This window comes from Corvus cornix, chromosome 2, assembly GCF_000738735.6.
Source record: "Corvus cornix cornix isolate S_Up_H32 chromosome 2, ASM73873v5, whole genome shotgun sequence".
Classification (NCBI taxonomy): domain Eukaryota; kingdom Metazoa; phylum Chordata; class Aves; order Passeriformes; family Corvidae; genus Corvus; species Corvus cornix.
In genome coordinates this window covers 105,726,383-105,747,584 of record NC_046333.1, presented here as the reverse complement: position 1 = coordinate 105,747,584, position 21,202 = coordinate 105,726,383, and the positions used below count along the sequence as shown (strand labels likewise).

The window sequence follows — 21,202 nt, the reverse complement described above, 5'->3', positions numbered from 1 at the left end:
AAACTGGGCTTTGCTTACTTACAGGACCTGCTGCAGTAAGTGGGTGGGTGTGACTGCAGTAAAAAAAGCATTTTAGTGCTGGCTACAGCCTAAAAAGCAACAAGGCCATCAACCCACTCACCCCTTGTGTACAGGTTCCCAGTGTTGATGTGTCCCAGTGCCTTCTGGAAGAGCTGGTCCCTATTCATATGAAATACTTGCACTTCTGTTGGCAGTGTGGTGAGGTTGTCTGTGCCTCACTTGCTCTTTTATCCTTCCCTGGGGACACTGGCATCTGCTGTGGCCTTCACATGTGGCCTTGCAATTGTTACTCCAGTGCCACCTCCCCTGCACAGCTTCCCCTGGGAGCACACCAAAGGCCTTGGGGTGTATTTTAAGTAAGTGGCACAATTCTTAAAGGCAAGTTCTGCACGGTAAGGAAGCCCCCTGACAGTACTGGCTCAGTTCCTGCAGGCACTACAGAAACTACAGGCTCCTCTAAGTTAAATGCTTGTTCTGCATCCTGTTAGAGGGGAAGGGGGGATGGTGCCTGTGCTTGGTTGCCGCTTTGTGGAACTGCATCCTCCTGCTGTCATCCTCAGCATTCCCAGCACCGAAGTTGTCAGTCACACCTGCACACTCACAATATGCTCAAGTCCTTCAATCAGTTGAAACTGTTCAAGTTCACACCTTCTACCAACCCCTACCTGCAGCAGGAGCTAAGACCTGGGCTGTTCTTTCCTATAATTTTCCTGTATCTCTGCCCCTACCAACCTTTACTGAAGCACCTTAACCAAATTCTTAAACACATTTAAGTCCAAAGTGGGGCAGCAGGCACAAAACTCTTACCAATGGCGCTGCAGGCAGGAACCCTCCTTTGAGGTGGTAGCTAATCATGCTGGAAATTGACAGCTATGATTGAATAGCTGAAAAAATACAGGGAAGAGTTCAGTGGAAGGTAGTTTTCCAAACACTGATCCATTAGAGAGATCTTGTGAAGGACAGAAACACTATACAAACTAGCCACAGAACAAGTTGTAGCCACTAACAATACTGCAAATATCTCTCTTTTTGAGGGAAAACAGCTTGTACCCATCTACAGAGAACCATGGCCTTAAAATGAGACCTTCACAGTAACCTGTGCCAAAAAAATTCCCTTGTTTACCAGGACTCAGGGGAGTTCCTACACAGCCAAAGAATGAGAGGCTAAAAATAATCATTAATAAAAACCAGCATGGAAATCCCATGATCCTTGACTGAACCAGTTCTTCAGCAGGAGAGTGGGACAGCACTTCTTCCCTGCAAGTCAATGCTGTGCCTTGGAGTGTCATCACAACCACCCTCTTATTTTACCTCTGCCAGGTAGGTTTTGACAGTCCCCAGCTCCCATCACCCCAAGGGGTGACTCCAAAGTCTTTCACACAGAGTGCTTCCCTGCGCTGAGGGACGTGGCAGAGCCAGTGGCAGTGGGAGAAGCTGCCAAAGCTCTGTCCAGTGGGAGCAACCCAAGTTCTGCTGGTGCCAAACGCTCCCACAGCCTGCACCAAAATCTGCTTTGACTCTCCATCCTCCCTTTTATGTTCTACCACCAAAGATGAAGCTTCCTACTTCCAGGCCAGGGTGACTAATCCTCTTCTCAGACAATCTGGACAATCTCACAGTATTATTAAAAAGCTTTGTATCATTTACTGAACATAAAATACCTATCAAAAATCTGTTACCTAGTGACAAAAGTAACAATTATCAATGACAAGCACCAGAAGAGTCACAATTACCAGCACCCCCAGCCCCAAGTCAGTCAGCTGGCATCTGAGGCGAGTTAGCTGCTGCCCTCGGTGTCGTTGGTGAGGCTTTCGGCCAGGTCCCCAAGCCCGGCTTTGCTCAGTGCCGTGATCAGGTTCTCAGGGGTGGCGTGAGCACCCTCCTGATCCTGCCAGGCCACCAGCAGCTGCTTCGCTCTCATCTTCACATCCTCGCTGTCCAGCTCAATCTGCCGTATATCAGATTCCTTCATCTCCAAGTAGGGGGCCAAGGCCTTCCACTGCTCCCCCAGCCTGTTCGCAAAGGACTCGATCTGCTCGCCCGTCATGGCTTTGTCCCGTTGCACCTCTGGACCTGGAGAAAACAGAGGAGGAATCAGTGAAACACAGGGAACATCTCCAGACACTGCAAATTAATCTTCTCTGATCTGCCCCATTTCAAATCTTCTATTTACTGACAGCCTGACTTACACCTTTCCTGTAGCTTTTCAAACCTACTCGAGCTCTGAGAGCAGATTTTTACAGGTGTTTACCTGGGTTTCAAGAGGAATGTCTCTTAATGCCCATAATAAAGAAAATACTGCTTTTTATGTTATCTCCTATTATACTGAGAGAGAAGTGCCAAAGTCTTAAATACATCAGAACTGCCTCCTCCAAATGAAAACAAGGATTTTGACAGGCAGACTATAGTTTTCAACACAAGTCAATTATAACATTAAAATACAGAGTGATCTTTAACACAGTTGTCTTTTGGAATTTTTTAGTCACCTTACTCAAGGTCAACCAAGGTAAAAAAAAAAAAACCCAAACCCAGTTTACTTGCCTTTTTTCTCATGCTACTACTAGCAGCAGGACTGTGACAGTAAATGTCATGTTTAGTCAGTACTTTAAGGAATTTTCTGTCATTCTGGCATTGACATAAGAACCATGGAACACTAGGCTCTGCTGAGAAGCCAAGTGCTGTAGCGATTACACAGATGGCTTTGCACATTCATAGCTTATCATGGTCTACAATCTATGGCTTATCACCCATGTTTATTTCACAGTTTTAAAGAAGGAAACACCAAAGACTGAATTATGTAGAGAAATTAATAATAATTTTTAATAAAATATCTCACCCTTGTACCACCTGAAAAAACAGCTGGCATGGAGTAGAAGTTTCAACTCTACCCAGTGCTTTTCAGTCACACTCATTTATCTGAACTAAAGTCACGTCGAGGGGAAAGGATAAAAGATGCTGAACAACAAAACAATAAAAGCCCTCAGATCACTTCCCTTATGTCTAAGCACAGCAGACCATGGCTCTGCCATCGTTGCTTTAAGACAAGATTTAAAGAAAGATGTAAATCCCACACAGTGACACCACAAAGGCTGTGTGAATTAGCATTAAGCTGAAGAGAAAAGAACTTCTTTACTATTGCCAAGGAGACTGTGGAGAGGGTCAAGTGCTGGATGGAAAAGGGAGACACGAGAGAGATTCACAGAGGCCCACAGGTGGCCTTCCACTACCAGAAAAAAGCTTTCAACAAAGCTGCCAGAGGTACCCAGTGTTTTGCTTCCATGCCCTGCATATCCCATCTGCCCATGATGGATCCAGGAGCTGGCACACAGAGTTACAACACACAAGGGAGAAGGTGCTGTGAGATGAGGGCATGAATGAGGATGGAAGAGGGCAGATTCACAGACAAAGGAGATGGGAAGGACACCTAGGAGCAGGACATGCCAGGATTAAAGGCAAGAGACAACCAGGAGTGGATTGTGGAGAAAAATGAGTGAGACGATGTTTGTCAGGAATGTTGCTCTTCTCAGCAAGAACCTTTTACCTTTAAAGTATTTTAAATGAAGAGGAAGTAAAGACCTCAGAGTTGGAGTATGTTAATTTTTGAAAGTCCCAAAACTACCACCCTAGGAGGGGCTAGGGGAAAGTGCTTACCCCAGCAATTAAAGGGTGGAGAGAAGAGGAAAGTGGGTGAGGAGCACTCACACAGGTTTTTACACAGCTGGTATTTCAGCCATGAACACCCAGTGTGTATGACACTGGCAACATACACACATAGCAGGAAAGGTGAAAGAGGCTCCTAATGGAAGTGCTAATCCAACAGGTTGGATGCTTTCAGCATTGCAGGCCAGGACTCTGGGAGGTTGCTCCTGGTGCCCCGTGTCCTGTAAAGGCTGCGCTTTTTGATACGAATGCACTGGGGTAAGCAGGACTGATGGCCCTCAGTAGACTATGTTAAAACACAGATTCTGCATTACACATAAGAGAAAAACTGAAAAGACCGAGAACATGCAAGTCTTACTTTCATTGTTTTCCTTTAATAAAGCATCATTATCTTCCTCATCTTCATCTTCACCTGTTTTTATTTCTTCAGAAGGAGGCTACAATGAAAGAACTAAACATCACTGGATGAACTTTGTGTTCAAAGAGGAATTCTATAGCTCTGTGCTTGTCTCTGAAACGTGTGTTAGAATGGAAGGCCTGACATGATCCCACATGAGAATTAAAAATCCCCCATAGTCTCCTAAATAACAGTAACAAGTTCTAATAAAACACATTACTAACTAAAAAACCTAATAAAAACATCCACTGACCTCACAGGATTCTTCCTTTTCACAGTAATAACTACTAAGCATTCCATAGTGAGCTTTATCACTTGCTTAAAAAAAATCCCAGCCAATCAACTTTGAGATCACTACTGATGAACATTTTTTTAAAAAAGTCGTTATTATTGTTATTCACTTATTTTATTCCTCACTTGGGAATTCCCCAAAGTTTATGCACTTTCAGACTTCTGGAAGGTGGCAAACAAATACACAAACAACAAACTTTTCACTCCCTCATTTAGCTACTGATCAGCCAAAAGGTTTCATCTTTTTCTACATTTCAGCCACGGGCCTTATGTACATATTTTTTTCTTGTGATAGCATTTGGCACATGACAGTAGTACCATCAGGAATATTGCAGACAGCCAGCCATACCTTAATACATTCAACAAATTAAAATACATTTGCCCTCCCCTTATTTTTTCTGAACTTGCTATTAGCATACAGTTAACTCTGATGGCTGGACAAACAAAACAGCCATACATTAAAATCCAACCTTTACACCTCAGTAGTTTCACATTACACACAAGGAAGGTCTCAGTAGAGGAGCAGGGGTTTGTATCTGCAAGACATTGCTGGGTTGTGTGCTAACTCAAAGGTGTAGAAAGTGTCCCTTCCCCACTTGCAGCCTCTCCTTACCACTGTGTATAAAGTGATCTGAAAGGCCCCTTCCTGGACTCAAATTTTTACTGTTGACCAAGCAAAGGGTTAATGCCTTTGCTCCACAAGGTTTATTTATGTTTTGCATATTTTAGAAGTCAGGGAGCTTATAGAAGAACTCTGGCAAACCTTGCTGTAAAGCTCTGGTAACACTTAGCACAGCACCTTCAGCTGCACATGCTGCCCCTTTTCCTGCCACCCCAGTATATTCATGAGCCATAATTCTGGCTTATACCTTCCATAAAATTGGTCTGCACTGCAACATGGAACCCAAGTGGCTGGGTTCATATATATAGATATATATATAGGTATTTGTGTGTATATATATATATATATATATATATATATACATATATACACTCCTGCCTACCAACAGAACTGCCACAGCTGATTTTTTTCCCCGGAGTACAAGGCAGGGCTCAACAGTTACTAGGTTAACCAATGTTACTTAGTTTATTGCTACTGGGACCTTCAGAAATTAGACTAATTTAATTTGTAATTTTTACTTTAGTGTACAAACTCTTTTCCTAGCTGGGTTTTTGGGGGGTTTTTTTGCCCCCTCTGTGCCCAGGTACCAAATGGACTGTAGAGAGACAAGCAGAAAGTGAACTAATTCAACATTAATTATTATAGGATAATATTACTTACAGGCAGCTCCTTGGCTAATTTGATTACCATGTTTTCTAGATATTCAGGTAAACTCTTGAATTGTTGGTTTGTTGGCTGGAAGAAGTGGGGACTTCTGCGTGCCAGAAGTCTCAGTGCTCTCCAGCCATAGTTAGAATTGTTCACAGCCCTACAATAAAACACAAGTTTGTTTAGTAAAGTCTGGCATCTATAAAAGCACAGAGAAAGATTTGAGACTTTTAGTAATATAATTCTGTCCAAATTTAAACAGTTTTTGTACATTTCTGGAGTCCTGCACAGATACTAGTAATGCTGAGAACAGTCTGTTTTCTTTAACAAGCCAAACATGAAAGAAATTAAAATCAAGTGAAACACAGCAGAGATGGACATACTTATACTTATTTTCCACCATGTTTTCAGGGTCTGCTTGTTCAATAGCTTCTTCAAAAAATTCCTCCAGTGTTGGCATATATTCCCTAAGAAAATCAAATAAGGACATTAATATGTTTCACAAACTTCTCTAAAATAGACAGCATTTGGTTCCTTCAGACACATCTGAAGCTCATCCACTGAAGACAGAAAAACAAACCCCAAACCAACCCATTCAAATTAAACAATTTTAAATAAGCAAAGAATCTGTTTGATACACATTGCTATAAAATTATTTACTGCGTAACCAGCGGAGCATGCCAGCTGTTGCTAGCACTACCTACTATATACATCTAAACCTCCTGCCATACTAAGAGATGACACCAACATCTGTCAACAGCATCTGCACGGCTCACAAGTGCTCAGGAGTCTAAAATAGTTGTTAGTTTTGTGCCATTTGACAGCATCAGTAAAACATGGCTGTCCCTGCCACCCCCATCTCAGTTCCGTCTGCTCTCGGAACCACTTGTGGCTGGTTCTGAGAGGTACTCAAAGCAGCACAAGAGGAACCCTGACCTAAGAACAGAACAGAAATGAAAATTTCACACCATTGGGACAGTTTGCTGCTGAGAAGACTCTAACCAAGAAACACAGATTGTGTAAGAGTTGTAGGTTACTGAGAGCCAAGACTCTCAGTGGTGCAAAGCAAGCTCAGAATGATCTGTATTTCTCCTACCTAATGCTGACAGAGACACAGCTGCTTCTACAAGGTCTTATCCGTAGTAAAGGGTTGGACAGGGGGTGAGGCACACTGCTCTAAAAACTCACTTCAATTTTGTTATGAAAAAGGCATTTTGCCCAGGGCAGCAATGCCCTGCGCATTATCACTGACTACTGGAAGCAAAGCCAGCACCTTGAAAACCCATCAGAGCCCTGCTAATATTATCCCCAGAACAACCATCTAAAAAGGAGACAGCTAAGGAAGTATTCCCCATTTGAATGGAGATGTGAGGAACCAAAGCAAAAAGCTACAGTCACTTGACCACGTACAATCACAAAGCCTACAATAAAAACTTGGAACTGAATCCAGATCCTATGGGACCTATTTCCTGTTTACCATGGCATGCATTTTCTTCGTTTATCTCCATTTGTTTAGGCCTTTATTTATTAATTTATTTTTATTTAAAGACACTGCAGCACAATACAATCACACACAGGGAATCAAAAGCTTTGGTCCCAAACACAACTCCACCTTCATCCCTTGGCCTAGTAAAGGCAAGTGTCCTTGTCAGAGACCTTCCTGTACATCCCAGCCTCACAAGAAAGGAGGGCGCTTCCTCTGCAAAGCTCTGAACCTCTGGAAAAGCGATTCCTCCATTCAGGATATCTGCACAGGTAGCACCTCACCCCAGGCAACCAGATTCTACAGCCACTACTAGCAGAGTCCTCTTTGGGAACTCTCCCATTCCTTCTCCAAATTTTCTTACTCTGCATCATGTCTGCACAGAAAAAGGGATTTTGGTATCTGTAACAAACAAAGTTATGTAGCACAGTACATTTTAAGTATTTCCCACAATTGTGCAAGCTGAAGGGACAACCAATAACTGCATTTTTCTGCATCTGTCCCACGAGTAGATACGGTATGTGCTGGAACAACGCCTGGTAGCCAATTTCCTCTTATCTAGCATTGTTCAAAGCACAGGCCTGCTCGAAAATCATAGCCAAGTAGCATGCTAACTTCATCAGAGCCAGACTTGGCAATCTTCCTTCATTATATAAGGTAATTAATTATACAATCATGCTCTATAAAATGGGAGTTTTCATCTGGTTTTCAGCTTAGATTTTACTTTACTAAGCCATGAAAATTACTGACAGCATAAATATTTGAAGAAGTGAGGAAAATTGTAAGGGGATTTCAAGGCAAAGACTTATGCAAACACCTTCTCTCAAGAAGGTGTGAAATGCACACCTCATAAAATCATCTTGTATATTTTCCTGATGCCAATTTGTAACTCTCTAATTAGAGTGCTAATTAGTTACCTTTAGACAAAAGATACACCCATTTTTTACCTACCTACTCTCAGATTTACAGGCTTCCATGTTATCAGGACATAAATTCCAAAGGCGGGTCAGTTCCTCACTGAAAAGAAAAGCATAACCACACATTGTTTATGTTCATCATTCTACAATTCCACACTCATGGAGTGTTTTAAAGGGATCTGTAAAAGATGGTTACAAGGAAAGAAAGCCTACTGCAAGTTTTAAAAGGATGATATATCCTTTGGCAGTTCTTTCCTGGCAGTTCCAAGCTAAGGAAGTTTGAAAATTACTGCATAGAAAAATCAGTGGGAGAAAAAAACCCCAAACACAAAACCCCCCAAACCAACTAAACCAAACCCAGAAACTCTGTAATGGAAAAAGAATCCAACATACTTCCCCATTAGGATTTTTTTGTTGGATCCTTTTCCTAAGAAGTCCTCTGGAGCTGGCCTCTTTCTCACAGGCCTCATTGGCTTAGAATCAGGAGGTCTAAAGAAAAAAAAAAAAGGATGCTCTTTAGTATCAAACCAGTAACATCTCAAGAACAAAAAAAGCCATTTCACCTTCACCTTGAGATGGTGCCAAGTTAAATCATAACAAAAGGACTGAAGGACAGTGAGTCTAAGAGTGGAAGGAGGCAGTGGGGAAGAGGAGAGAGAAGGCAAAGTAAAGATAAGGATTCTGCCAGACACCAAAATTAGTTCACTCAAAAACGTAAAGGTCTACCAGAGTCCCAATAAAAAGAAGGAAGCAAATCACATTTGTGCCAGCAGCACATGTAAGTATGATCTACCCTGCTGCTGGGATCATCTGCTCTATGCTTGCAAGGTCTCTTTCCCCAGCTGCACCTGATTTCACGGGATTAGAGAATGGAGATCCCAGAGCACTGAGGTTAGGGCAAGACCTACCCAAGCTGAAACTCTGGATGAGATCTAAAGGAGACAGAATATTTATAAAAGTCAGATTTCATAATTTTACTTCCCCGCAATCCCCCTGCAACAGTAATTCTCTCTTCTAACAGCTCCCCTCCCTTTTTTTGCAAACAGTTTAAGTCATGGAGAGGTGGCTGCACCTCATCTCTGCAATAAAAGGAAATCTCCGAAGAGATAATGACCCAGATGCTCCTTACCACAAACAGGCTACAGTCTGTGTGTACAATGAAGAAGGGTGGAAGACAAATGTTTGGTAATCCCCTCAAGACAGCCAAGTAGACACATGGAGTCAAAGTTCAGGTTTTGCCACTAGTTAGTAACTAATTACATAGGAAACTTTCAGCAGTGAAAGCCACCTAAATGTCATTTCCTTTAAGGTAAGAGATCACCATCAAGTGGCACACTAATAAATTAATTGCATGAGAGAACTGTTACACAAACTCCAGGTATGCTGCTCTGCCAAAGTCATAAAGCCAAAGGCTTCATTAGAGGCAATCCAAAGGGGTATATGGGAAAGTCAGGCACTAACCTCTTCAACCTAGGGTCTGCTGAAAGCAGGAGGGGACAAAACCTGCTCCAGTCTCCTGGACCACTGGATCCTCAGTACCACCAAATGTTCCCCTGAGACAATGAGGAATGCTCTCCTGAGAGCTCACACACCCATAACCAGCTCTTCCCTGACACACTGCAAGCCTTACGACTTTTGGCAGAAATCTAAGAGCCTTCTGCACTCACTGTAGGGACAGGCAACTGCACAGATCTCCAAGCTGTGTGAATGGCTAATGCTCACATGCACCATGGGTACCATATTCTGAAGTGGAACCACCATTTCAAACAAGCAGCAGAAAGCTTCTGTTTCATAACACAGTTACCTTTCTTTCACAAAGCTGGGGCAGCCCTCATTTTTCCACGAGTTCCAGTTTTCTTCAGTATTTAATATATGCTGTAGAAACACAGAAAGTATTGCATATTATTAGGATCATAAGCACTTTCAGAGTTGACTCCAAAGTTTTAAACTAAGCTATTAAAATTAAGGGGAAAACTTTGTTCTAGGTTGTGTGTTTCAGTCACTATCTTAAAGATCACCAGTATAATCTCAGGCAACTGGTTTAATTTATTAAAAAATAGTGTATCTTCTCTCTTCAAAAATTGTGGGAAAGGCTTTATTTCCCCTGGTATACACAAGAAAATAGATGGAGTCAAACTAAAGGAAAAAAGGAAAGCAAAAAGACAACTTCTTGGGTTTTTATTAATTTCACTTGTATTTTATTTCCATGTCTTTGGGCACAGGACTCCTATCTGCAAAAAGTTTTAAATTTTTTTTGCTTTCCAATAACCCATCTCTCCTGTATGTCCACATGCACATATAGGCATATTTCCATTTCTCCCCAGCACAAGGAAGAAAAGAGTATTAATGAAAACATGGGATAAAATATGACTACAAAATAAAAAGACATTATAAGACCTTTTTTTACTGGGATGAGGTAAAAGCTTTCTCAGATATAACAGCTGTGTTCCAAAAGCTAGTTTAAGCTGAAACTGATTTTTTATATACTATACAGACTTTGTTCAGGCAGGCATCAAAGTACTTACCTCTACCATTTTTGAGAACCTTTCCCCATCTGGAGGATTTTCTGAAAGAAGCTATGAATGGGAGAAAAGAAAGTGAACTTTTTGCATTATATCTGTAGCAGAATATGTAGGGAAAAAAAAAAACTCAGAGAAAATAGTCCTTACTGCTTCAAGGGTGGTTGATACAATATTATATGCTTAATCTTCTTCCATGTAATTTTTATGAAAGTAGATACTGTACCAACCTGATAAACTGCTTTTGTAGTATCTTCAATCCAAAGAGACTGTTCATCTGTTAGAACATAGTTTGAACTGAAATTGAAAAACAAAACAACACATCAAAAAGTGTGCTGAGGACACATAATTTACACTACATGCCTTCTGAGAAGTGTTGGAGGGGATCTAAGGAAAATACTTAGAATGTGAACTGCTCTGGTCCCAGGGACTGACCATTTATTAGTTTGTGGAATTAATGAGATGTGCTTTCAAGGTTTAGATTCACCCAATAGGAAGCCCATTTGTGTGATTCAAGACCACACCTTGATGTTGGACCCAAAACCCAGCAAATGGACACAATGAAAAGATTTACCTCAAGAAATAACCAAGTGTTATACTACACCATTTGTATCTCATGACATCCTTGACCACCAATAAGTGGTCATAATGCATTTTTATGCATTGACATTGAAATGACTCTCACTTCAACAGGACTGAACTGCAGTTCCGAAGACCTGAATTCCATTCCTTCTCTGTCACCAGACTGCCTTGACAAATAATCCGTAGAATTAGGGTAATGATCCTAACCTAGTTTACAAAGTTCTTTGAGAGCTGCTTATAAAAAGCAATATACAGCAGGTGAGAGACAGCTGCCTTGTTAAGGATGTTGATTATTATGTGCACATATGGCCCAGGGCACAAGGAAATGAACAGAGAGATGGGATTTTCTTCAGCATAATGTTAGATACTAGGAACAGATGGGGTTTGGTTCTATCCCATTAATTCATAAAAGCAACAATCACCATTGCTATTTCTTGCCATTTTAGACAGAGTTCTGTAGCACACTAAGAAAAAACAAATCAGTAACCAATGCCACATTGCAGAGTCACTATCGATTCAAAATGATGCCCCACACAAGTACCTTCCACTGGTCTAACCACTTGGTGCTGCCAAGGAGAGTCTCCTTCCCTCTCATGGCTGGCACTCACTGTAAGCAAGTTTTAATGGCCTCTACTTCTCTGACACCCCACAACTCACCAACTTGGCAGAAAACTTCCTCTGCAAAGATGAGCAGATTGGGTTTTTGCCTGTATAGTAAATGGCACAAGTTTGAGTAAGTCAAATCAACACTAAAGCAAAGGATGGCAAACAGGCAGAGGAACAGAGAAATTAATGAGACCTCTGCTTTCCTGCCGTAAAATAACTTCAGCCACACCCTGTATTTACCAATCCAAGGCTCCAAGTTCCACAAGAACCTCAGAATAAGTAGACAAACTATTTTAAAATATTTTGGTTTATCTCCAAGTTCCTAGTTCTCCATCCCCAAAATACAAAATATTTTCACACTACCTTTTAAATTTGACTTGTCCCTTTAGATACTGAAACAGTATTAGGTACTGCAACAAGATGTGACGGCGGAAGTTACTGTCACTCAGCTGTAAATCCATCAGCTAAACAACAAAAAAAGCAACAGATCTTTAAATATTTATTCTCTTTTAACTTATCTTTGTAACGACAACATTACAAATGAAATCAAGTAAACAAATGGCAGCTTTACTGAAGACTCTTATTCCAGAAATAGAAACTCCCGTGTCATTAATTAACAGAGGCAATCCACAAAAAATAAAATACAAAAAAGAATGAAATAGAAAAAGGAATAGAATAAATGTATCTAAATAAATTGGCCAAACAGTGTAACTGGGTACCAGAGTCTCCATCTGTGGAGTCTCGATGTGTGGAGACATTCAAAGCCCAACTGGACATAGTGCTAATCTCCAGTTTAGAGCTTTGAGGGAGGCTGAACCAGACACAGGTTCCTTCCAACCTCAAGTAGCCAAGGATTACAAGACGGGAAATCACATACCTTTTCACTAGTTAGGAACTTTGCAAAATATACATGTTCTCCTCCTGTTTTTAGTTCTTCCAACTTTTTTCGGGAAGCCTGAGTGTCATCCAGTTTATAACTTTTGAAAACAGCCAAAACCTCTTCTGAGTACTATAAAACAGTTATTTAGCACGTGAAAACAATACTGAACCTTTGTAGTTAGAGAACTACACTAGACTTAAAGCCAAGCAAGTAAAATAATTTGTAAATTTGCTATCAGCCCATTGAAACAACCCATTTGTTACCAATGTGTACAACACAAATGAAGTGAAAGCACTATCATGTCAGAACACCTAATCATATGGAATATTTAAAGTATGCTAAGAAAAAGAACGTTTTGGGTTGTAAATAGTGCTTTGTTGTTGAGACATCATGAAGAAAAAAGGTTCACATGATGACAGTGCTACACTGAAAAATTTCACCTGAAAGACTTAAGTCTGGCCTTGATCAGTTTCTGAACTGCACCCGGGTGTTTTTTTTTTTTTGACCCCACTAGTAGACCTCATTAATTACATTTATATTTGGATGTCTGAGCAGATGTCACCTCTTATTACCAGAACACAGAGAACAAAGATGAAAAAAAAAAACTAGACTTCTTTGAATTAAATAAATACTGAGTGACAAATTGTGAAGAAACAGTAGCTTAGCAATAAATCATCTTCAATATTCATACTAACCAAAACTGAAACAGCTGGCTGAAGGGGACATTCAAGTCATAGTTTCTATAAAGAGATTTGCTTCATTAGAAACCAACAATCTTTAGGATCCCACTGGGATCAATACGACTATTCAAAAATAAGAGCTAGGACTAGATAGAGCTACTTATCTTCTCTGGGTACAAAAAACCCACTCAAACCTACAAGTTCTGCTTTTTGCAGCTGTTAAGCCACAAAAAAGTTATTTCTGGCACTGTCGCAACATATGAAGTATTTCTGATACTGACTTACACAAGCTGTATTAGGGGGCTTACTGTACATCTGAACACAACATGTTTGTTTACTGCAAAAGGCTCACTTTAGAAAACAGCAAAATGCATTTCCTCCTGCACTATCACCTTCCAGCAGCCTGAGCCTTTGAACTGTTCCATGCTTATGCAGTCACTGCTACTTGTGTAAACAATGACCTTTACTTAGGCTGAATAGTTGAAAGCACGAACTCAGATTACCTTAAGGAAAGTTTTCCATGACACCTTCTCGTAGCACTGCACAGGATTTCTAAAATAATCTTGAAGTGACCAGAATTTTCTATACAGGTTATAATCTATTGGAATGGAACTGTGGAAAAAATAATGAAAAAAAACCATACTGAAAAGCAGCATTCAAGTTCACTCAGGAATGTACAGTCCCAGAAAATATAATTCATTTTGGAAGTAAATTAATGAGTCAGTAGAGAACCCTCACAGACAAATCTGTAACTCAGAATTTGTCCTTGTAAGAGTTTTTCATTCGGTCTATTGTTACTTTCTCACCACAAAAGCAAAAATAGTACGTAAAAGGGATCTTAGGAGTTTTCAGTATCTGGGAAACAAAGAGGACCACAACTTTTTCTCCTAAAGCATATACTCAAAATCCCTGAATACATCTTATCACAACAAGTTTTGTGAAGGGAATTTGGAAAACTGTCAAAACCAGACTGGTTCTCAGCAAGGGTATGTAATTTTTTCAAATCTGTACATTTCTGTCTTCCAGGCAACTCCACTTGAACAGTTAAGGCACTGTCAGGAGTCTTCACCAAGGAGATACATCTTATCTTCAGAGGGCAGGAGATGAGGAGAATTTGGACCACAACATTTAAGGATATTTCCCAAATAGCTTTTTTCCTTTCACTTTACAAAGCTTTGCTTCAGCTTTTAAAGTTTCTGTAAGCTCACCAACTTGTTGGTGCTTCATCATCTCCCATTTCACCTTCTTCTACATCCATTCCTTCTTCCCTCTCCTCGGTGTGCTAAATAGGAAAAAGTATTTAAAATTTATACAAATGCCACTACAGTTTGCATAGGGTTCTCACAGTGTTCTTTACTACAAACATTCAATTACATATTAGATCAGAAAGCTTAAGCTGGTAACTCAAAACATCTCTGAAGTATTATTACTGTCAAATGTGCAACAAATTCGTGTCTTAACGCACTGGTAGCCTCACTTCTCCTAAAAAAAGCTGAAGAGACGGCTCTGTTCTCTGCACACTGTGGGGAAAACTTCGCAGTGAGTGACAGTGCTTATTCCTCACAATCAAACCAATCCTTTTCCCCTCAGAGTGCACAGTTCAATGTTCCAGATAACACGCCTATTCCCAAAACTACAGCTTGGTCTGGCAGAGGAACAACCAAATGATGAACCTACAGTCCCAAACACTTCTTGTGCAAACAATCTAACATGTTTACTGCAGAATCAGTGAAAAATGACATAGGAATTTTCACCTTCTGTCCCAGAGTGCTCTCATGTTCATTGGTATTGAACACAGTGACATTTTCCAGGTTAAACTGACTCTGTAGGTTAAGCCCTGTGAAAAACAAAGGGTAAGTTTTAGAAGTTGTGAAGTTCCCAAGTCTGTTCATTCAGTCAGCTGTTTATGAAATGTTGGTACTCAATTCTCAGAGCATTCAAAACTTATGTTTGAAATCAAAGCAAATAAAAGTCACTTACAACATCGAGGACAGACACAAGAACTAGGATACAAGTGCAAAGTGATTTGGTCCAACTGGACTTGGTCTGCAACCACCAGAAACTTACAAGGTTCAGCTTATTTAGTCTCAATGTTAAGTGTGATGAAATGCAAAAAATCTCACCTGACTTTTCTGAAAGTGGAAATAACCGAGCCAAGAAGAGCTGAATTCTTCCACAAAAGACTGTGTTTTGTGACTTAGATAATCTTCTTAAGAGGTCTAGATATCATAAAAAGTACAGAATATTAGTATTTGTCCCTCTTTTCCTTTCTCATGTAATAGAATTCAAGACTTGCTAATTACACGACTTACAGAGCTAACGAAAGGAAGCTCATATTTGTAAATTTAAATGCCAGTGACTTCCTCTGATCAGACATATTTCTTCCAAATGCATTCTTACAATTCTTCTAACACCTTCAACACCAATAAAAAATAAGTTTGAATGAATCCTACTAAAATACAGCCTCTGATACGAGCCTTGTCATTGCTGAGGAATGATATTCTTCCATAATGATCTCCACTGATGAACAGAATTCCCTGAGGTCTGTACGTCTTTTACATAAATAAGCAAGACTCATGAATTTCTATCTGCTGAGAGACGCACCTTTTAACTTTATAATTTATTGAACACATCTGAATTTAAATCAAGTTATTAAACTCACTTTCATTTGCTGAGATAAGTTCTTTAAAACTGCTCCCCCCTCCCCGAAAAACTACCACTCACCATTGCACATGCGTAGCAAGTAATTTTTCCCTGCAGAGTAAAATGTGTTCTGAAACAGAGTAAAGGCATTTAGAACATTAAGAGATAATAAAACCTTCTTGAGCAGATTTAATCCAGCCACAAGGTATGAGTAAGTATGAGTCAATCCTACAGGTAACTCGAAATTTGAGTCTTCTCTTACATAACAGGCAGGTTTCACGCAAAAGAAGATAAAACAAGCAATCCCACAAATTCCAACAAAGCACAAAACACATTTAAATCCAGCCTTCATAGAGAAAAACGTATGTCAGTGAACAGTAAGAACAGCATCCACTTTTTTTTCTGAATACACTAATTTTTACAGTAATTTCCTTTATTATTTCATTTATGATTTATATAAATAAGCAAAGAGCACTCACAAAAGATTTACAGTGTTCACAATACTGGTGATTTGAAAGCAGGAGAAAGAAATTGGTAGAATTAATTGAATTAATGACAAAGAACAGTTTGCGAATATATCAGGGGTTGCAATGTTATCTGAAACAGAACAGCTTGAGTTAATGACTATAGGAGGAAGTTCTGGTTAGAAAATCCAGGTTAGGAAAACACTGAGACAGAAGAATGCTTTTTGGGTGCTATCTCTGGGGTTCCTGACACGTCAGCTACAAGACAGTTAAATTCTCTTCATAAAAATGGTTCATGTAGACAAAAGCTTTGGCAAAACTATGCAATGTTTCGCAAAAATACCCACCGATTTCCACGTAGCAACATTTTTCTCCACAAAAGTGAAAATTTTGTCACACTGATCCAAAGGTAGGCAATCCAGAACATCCCCCAAAAGCACAAAAGGAGTTGATGCAGTGCAGATACCTGTGAGGAACAGGGAATCTTTTATTCAACAAATTTGAACTGAAATATAAAGAAAAAAAAAGATGCGTTGAACTTGCGGGACATTTCATTAAAAAAAAAAAAATAAGAGAAAAGTTTTTATTCCTAAGAAAGCTTGGACTAAAATGGGAACTTTCATTGAAGATATTTCTACACGTACTCAAATGAGACCTGCAAAAGCTTTGCACTAACATAAAACAAGTACTAAAAAATTGCCTGCTCTAATGACCTCAAACAAAGCCTCAAACGATGCTGCATCTTTCTGCAGAACGCAAGTGAACCCTTTCAGACTTCTAAACCCACAGTTAGTCACACTACACACACCCATGAAGCCCGACAGCCTTTCCAAGCACCACTAAAACTGCTCCAAGGCCATCCATCCATGATCTGTAGGTAGTGCCTGCATTCCTCATATCACACAGTTCTTGCTATTCTACAGCTCACAAAACATACATGTAGTTGACCTATACTTACTAAAACAAACAATTTTTGATGAATAATGTGAACAAATAAACAAAAGGAAGGGCTCAAAGGTCACTTCAGAAGAGACCAGCACACTGATTTCTGACATAAAAAACTGTTACAGAAACAGATTCAAGTATCGGAAAAACAGCCATGTACTGACAAGGAGACGAGCACAAATATCCAGGAAATGTCACTTCTGACTCGGCCAAGTCATTTGACATCTCTGCCTCAGTGGTCTCATCTCTGAAATTATGCTGGGAAACTTCTAATCATTTTAGAGTGCTGGACAAAGCAGAAAATGCTAATCATGCTGGAACGAAACCCATGCATCTCTATTAAAAAGAAGAAAAAAATTCAAAATTCCAATACAAATGTCACATATATAACCAAATTTAATTATATTATACTTAATTTCTCTTCTAAAAGAAACCCAAGCCTACTTACCACTAGCATAAGAGTCACATATCACCAAAGGTAACTGCTGCAGGTGACTTACAGAAATCAAGATCTTAAAATTCCCTTGAATGGTCCCTAAAACTTCCAATAGATTTGAAAGAGAGATGCTCACCTTCTGTGACTCCATTAATAGCAAGAGAAATAATTGCCAGGAGATTTTCACATGGAGCTTTGTTTATCTAAACAGAGAAAACAGTGTTGAAATTCTCTAGTCTGACCTAAATGTATCTAACAAAACTAATTTTTTTGTTTACGAGTAAGCATATTTAAAACAAATATTGACATTCAACTTTCCAAAACAATCTATGAAATTTGACCTATCAGCTAACTATAATAAGTTTTTAATGAGTGTGAAACCTTCCTTGACTGCTTCCAGCCACTAAAGACCCAAATACTGGGAGAGTCATTTACCTCTGAAAATTAATACCCCACGTTCAGACTTCATTCAAGTATTATTTGACGGTAACATTATTTGACTCCTTACATCATTCTTTTCAGCTGACAAGGCAGCTTTGTTACAAATACATATTAGTATTGCTACATATTAGTAACAAATCACAAAAAAGTTTTGATCTGAAGAGGCCATAAAGATCTCCCAGTACAAACCCCCCTGCCATGGGCAAGGACACCTTTCACTAGACCAAGTTGCTCAAAGCCCCGTCCAGCCTGACCTCGATCACTTCCAGGGATGGGGCGTACACAGCATCTTGGGGCAACCTGTTCCAGCGCCTCACCACTCTCCCAGTGAAGAATTTCTTTCTGACACCTACTCTAAACCTACCCTTTCCACCCACTCTTAAAGTACAGTTAAAGAACAATGCACATTTATGAATTAGAATTTTAAGATGTAGCAGACTTTCATAAGCATTACAAAGAACTGCTGGAAGAGGCTCAGTCAACAGCTCCCACCATAGTGTGACACCTGTAAAGTACAAGATTCTACCAAGCTCCTTGAATCATCTGTATTTAATCTCACTTACCTATTACATAGTTCCTGTTTTTAATAAACAATGTTTTCTTACACTAAAGTAAGTTGCTGTTACATTAATATACTAGCCTGCAAATAGAAATTTGAGGTTCAACAAGAGATAACCTTCAGCAGTTTAAAGTACTTACTATTTCTTCTTCTACAACAACTCTAAAAGCTTGATCCAAGGTACACTTCTTTTCATTTTCACTGCAAATGCAAACATTCCACCTTAGTTAGTAACAACACTCAGGCACAAGATTACTAAAAGTTATCTGAATAGGCACTTTTTAAAAAACCAAGTGGCCCTTACTTACCTCCCAGGAACCTGGTTAAATGCATTCAACAGCGGCTTGATGCTTTTGTTAATCAGAGCCTCTCTGGTGGATGTCTACCAAAATGCAAAGAAAAAAAAAGCTACAACACCAGTACAAAACTAAAAGGATCTTCCTATTCCTCTGACAGTGGACAGAAATACTAAGGAAGCTTTCTACCACGCACCATGTGTTAGTTTACAGAGAGAACTTTGGAACATGAAGGGCAAATAACAAGCACCTAGCAAATTAGACACCTGAGCTAGTAGAGCATCACACCTCAAACCCGGGCTAACAGTGTGGTGAAAACAGCATTTCTAAGGGATACACAGAGGAACACGCTGTTGTGACCAACACTGCATCTATCGTCTCACGTCCCACACTCACAGCTTCAGGTGGTTATGGTGGTTTGGGATACAAATCGCAGAATATTCTGAGTTGGAAGGGACCCACAAGGATCATCGAGTCCAACTCCTGGCCCTGCACGGACAGCCCTAAGAATCACATCATGTGCCTGAGAGCCTCTCTGTCTTCAAGGGAGTTAACAGCTCCTCCCAATTTCGTATCACCTTCAAAGTTGCATAAGATCCCTGCAAGTCCTGCACCTTTAGGAAGGTGTTGAAAAGCACTTCTTAGCACTTCCTGCTAAGAAGATGGTCTAAAAATTACTATTTCCTGTTACGAAATCGATCTAATGGATCGAGTGCTTGTGCCTCGACCACTTCTGTGCAAATCCCACCCTCTTGTCTGACAGCCTGGGTCGCAAACGACAGGATCCAGAGGCCTGCGTACACAAGCAGGCCTCATGCTCCGGCAAAGGAAAAGCATCCCTCAGCAAAGGCGGCAAGTGCAATACACTCAGACGTTTTGCTGCGGGGGACACGCCATACCTTCATTGTCTTTTACATTAATTTTCGCTAACCTGACGGCTGATCCTCCCCTTGGCAGAGCCGTCGCGCAGCCCGCCCTCACTCCCGCACCGCCGTACCTCGGCCGCGCTGAACGCTCCATAAAGGAGCGCCCGGGCCGCTCCCGGCAGCAGCCCCAGCCGGGCCGCGGGCCCGGAGGCGCCAAGGCACAGCCCGGCCCCGCAGCTTCCCGCCCGGCCGGGCCCCGCCTGAGCAGCGGGGATGGAGGGAAGGGTAGAGGGGGGAGGGAAGGCAGGAGGGAAGCGGGGGAGGCTCACCGTGAAGCGGAGCCGCGCCTCGGGCAGGCTGAAGAGCGGCGGCGACATGTTCCCGGCCGGGCGGCGCTGCGCGGCGCGGCGCGCGCCGATGACGCCATGGCCGCCGTGCTCCCGGCGGGAAGAGGGAGGAGCGCGGGCTTTGGCGGCGGGATGGCCGGGGAATCGCCGCGGCATGGAGCGGGGGCCGGCTGGGAAACACCGCCGAGATCGCCGAGTCCAGCCGTTAACCCAGCACTGCCGGGCCCGCCACTACAGCACGGCCCCAAGGGCCGCGCTTTTTGAACGCTCCCAGGGATGGTGACCCCACCGCTTCCCTGGACAGCCTGTTCCCATTGCTTGACAGCCCTTTCGGTGAGGCAGTTGTTCCTGATCGCCAACCTAAACCTCCTCTGGCACAACTTGAGGCCATCTGCTCTTGTTACCTGGCCACAGCCTCCTCTGAGGTGTTGTAGAGGTCTTCCCTTGATGTCCAGGTGTTAGAAGGATAAATTACTGGTCGATGGAATTGCCTTGTTAAAGTTGAGGACTTGACATGTTTCAATGATCTCAGACAAAGGTTAACAAAGCTTGGGGAGAAGGATGTGCCACTGAGAGTGGACACAAAAGAATGCAGAATTTACAGGCCACCAGAACATTTGGCAGAACTCCCGAGATAAGGATGGAATTAACAAAGGCAACGCGGCAACTCTGGTGAAATCAGCTTGAGCTAGGTAAAAGGTAATTCTGACAGGGAGATTGCAACCACCTACTTATGGACCACCAACTCAAGAAAAGGCCTGACCATATGACTAATTAGCATGAGAATTGAGGGAATTATTTAACCAACATAGGATAGAATACAAATGAATAAGAGAACTATGTAACTTGTAGCCAATGAAAATCAATGCCCTTGTCTGCTAAAATGTATAAATAGTGAA

At 41.1% G+C, this 21,202-nt stretch overlaps 1 protein-coding gene across 3 annotated transcripts; it reads right to left on the bottom strand.

The window, feature by feature from the left end:
• Positions 1-310: 310 nt before the first annotated feature.
• On the bottom strand, positions 311-20,391 carry THOC1 (THO complex 1). 3 transcript variants are annotated; one of them, XM_019284029.3, is made up of 22 exons: positions 20,286-20,391; positions 19,103-19,176; positions 18,935-18,995; positions 17,931-17,997; positions 16,761-16,879; positions 16,031-16,079; positions 15,430-15,525; positions 15,061-15,143; positions 14,515-14,588; positions 13,810-13,918; positions 12,624-12,755; positions 12,110-12,210; positions 10,789-10,855; positions 10,565-10,615; positions 9,844-9,914; positions 8,948-8,971; positions 8,433-8,528; positions 8,074-8,139; positions 6,023-6,106; positions 5,652-5,799; positions 4,040-4,118; positions 311-2,094 (listed from the first exon to the last, which is right to left on the bottom strand). In XM_019284029.3, the coding sequence occupies exons 1-22, from the start codon at positions 20,331-20,333 to the stop codon at positions 1,799-1,801; spliced, it is 1,995 nt and encodes a 664-aa protein (XP_019139574.1). In that variant the 5' UTR covers positions 20,334-20,391; the 3' UTR covers positions 311-1,798. The 3 variants fall into 3 exon arrangements, with proteins under 3 accessions (XP_019139574.1, XP_010394667.1, XP_019139575.1); XM_010396365.4 differs by lacking the exon at positions 8,948-8,971; XM_019284030.3 differs by lacking the exon at positions 4,040-4,118 and having other exon boundaries at positions 1,975-2,094.
• Between the last annotated feature and the right edge of the window lie 811 nt (positions 20,392-21,202).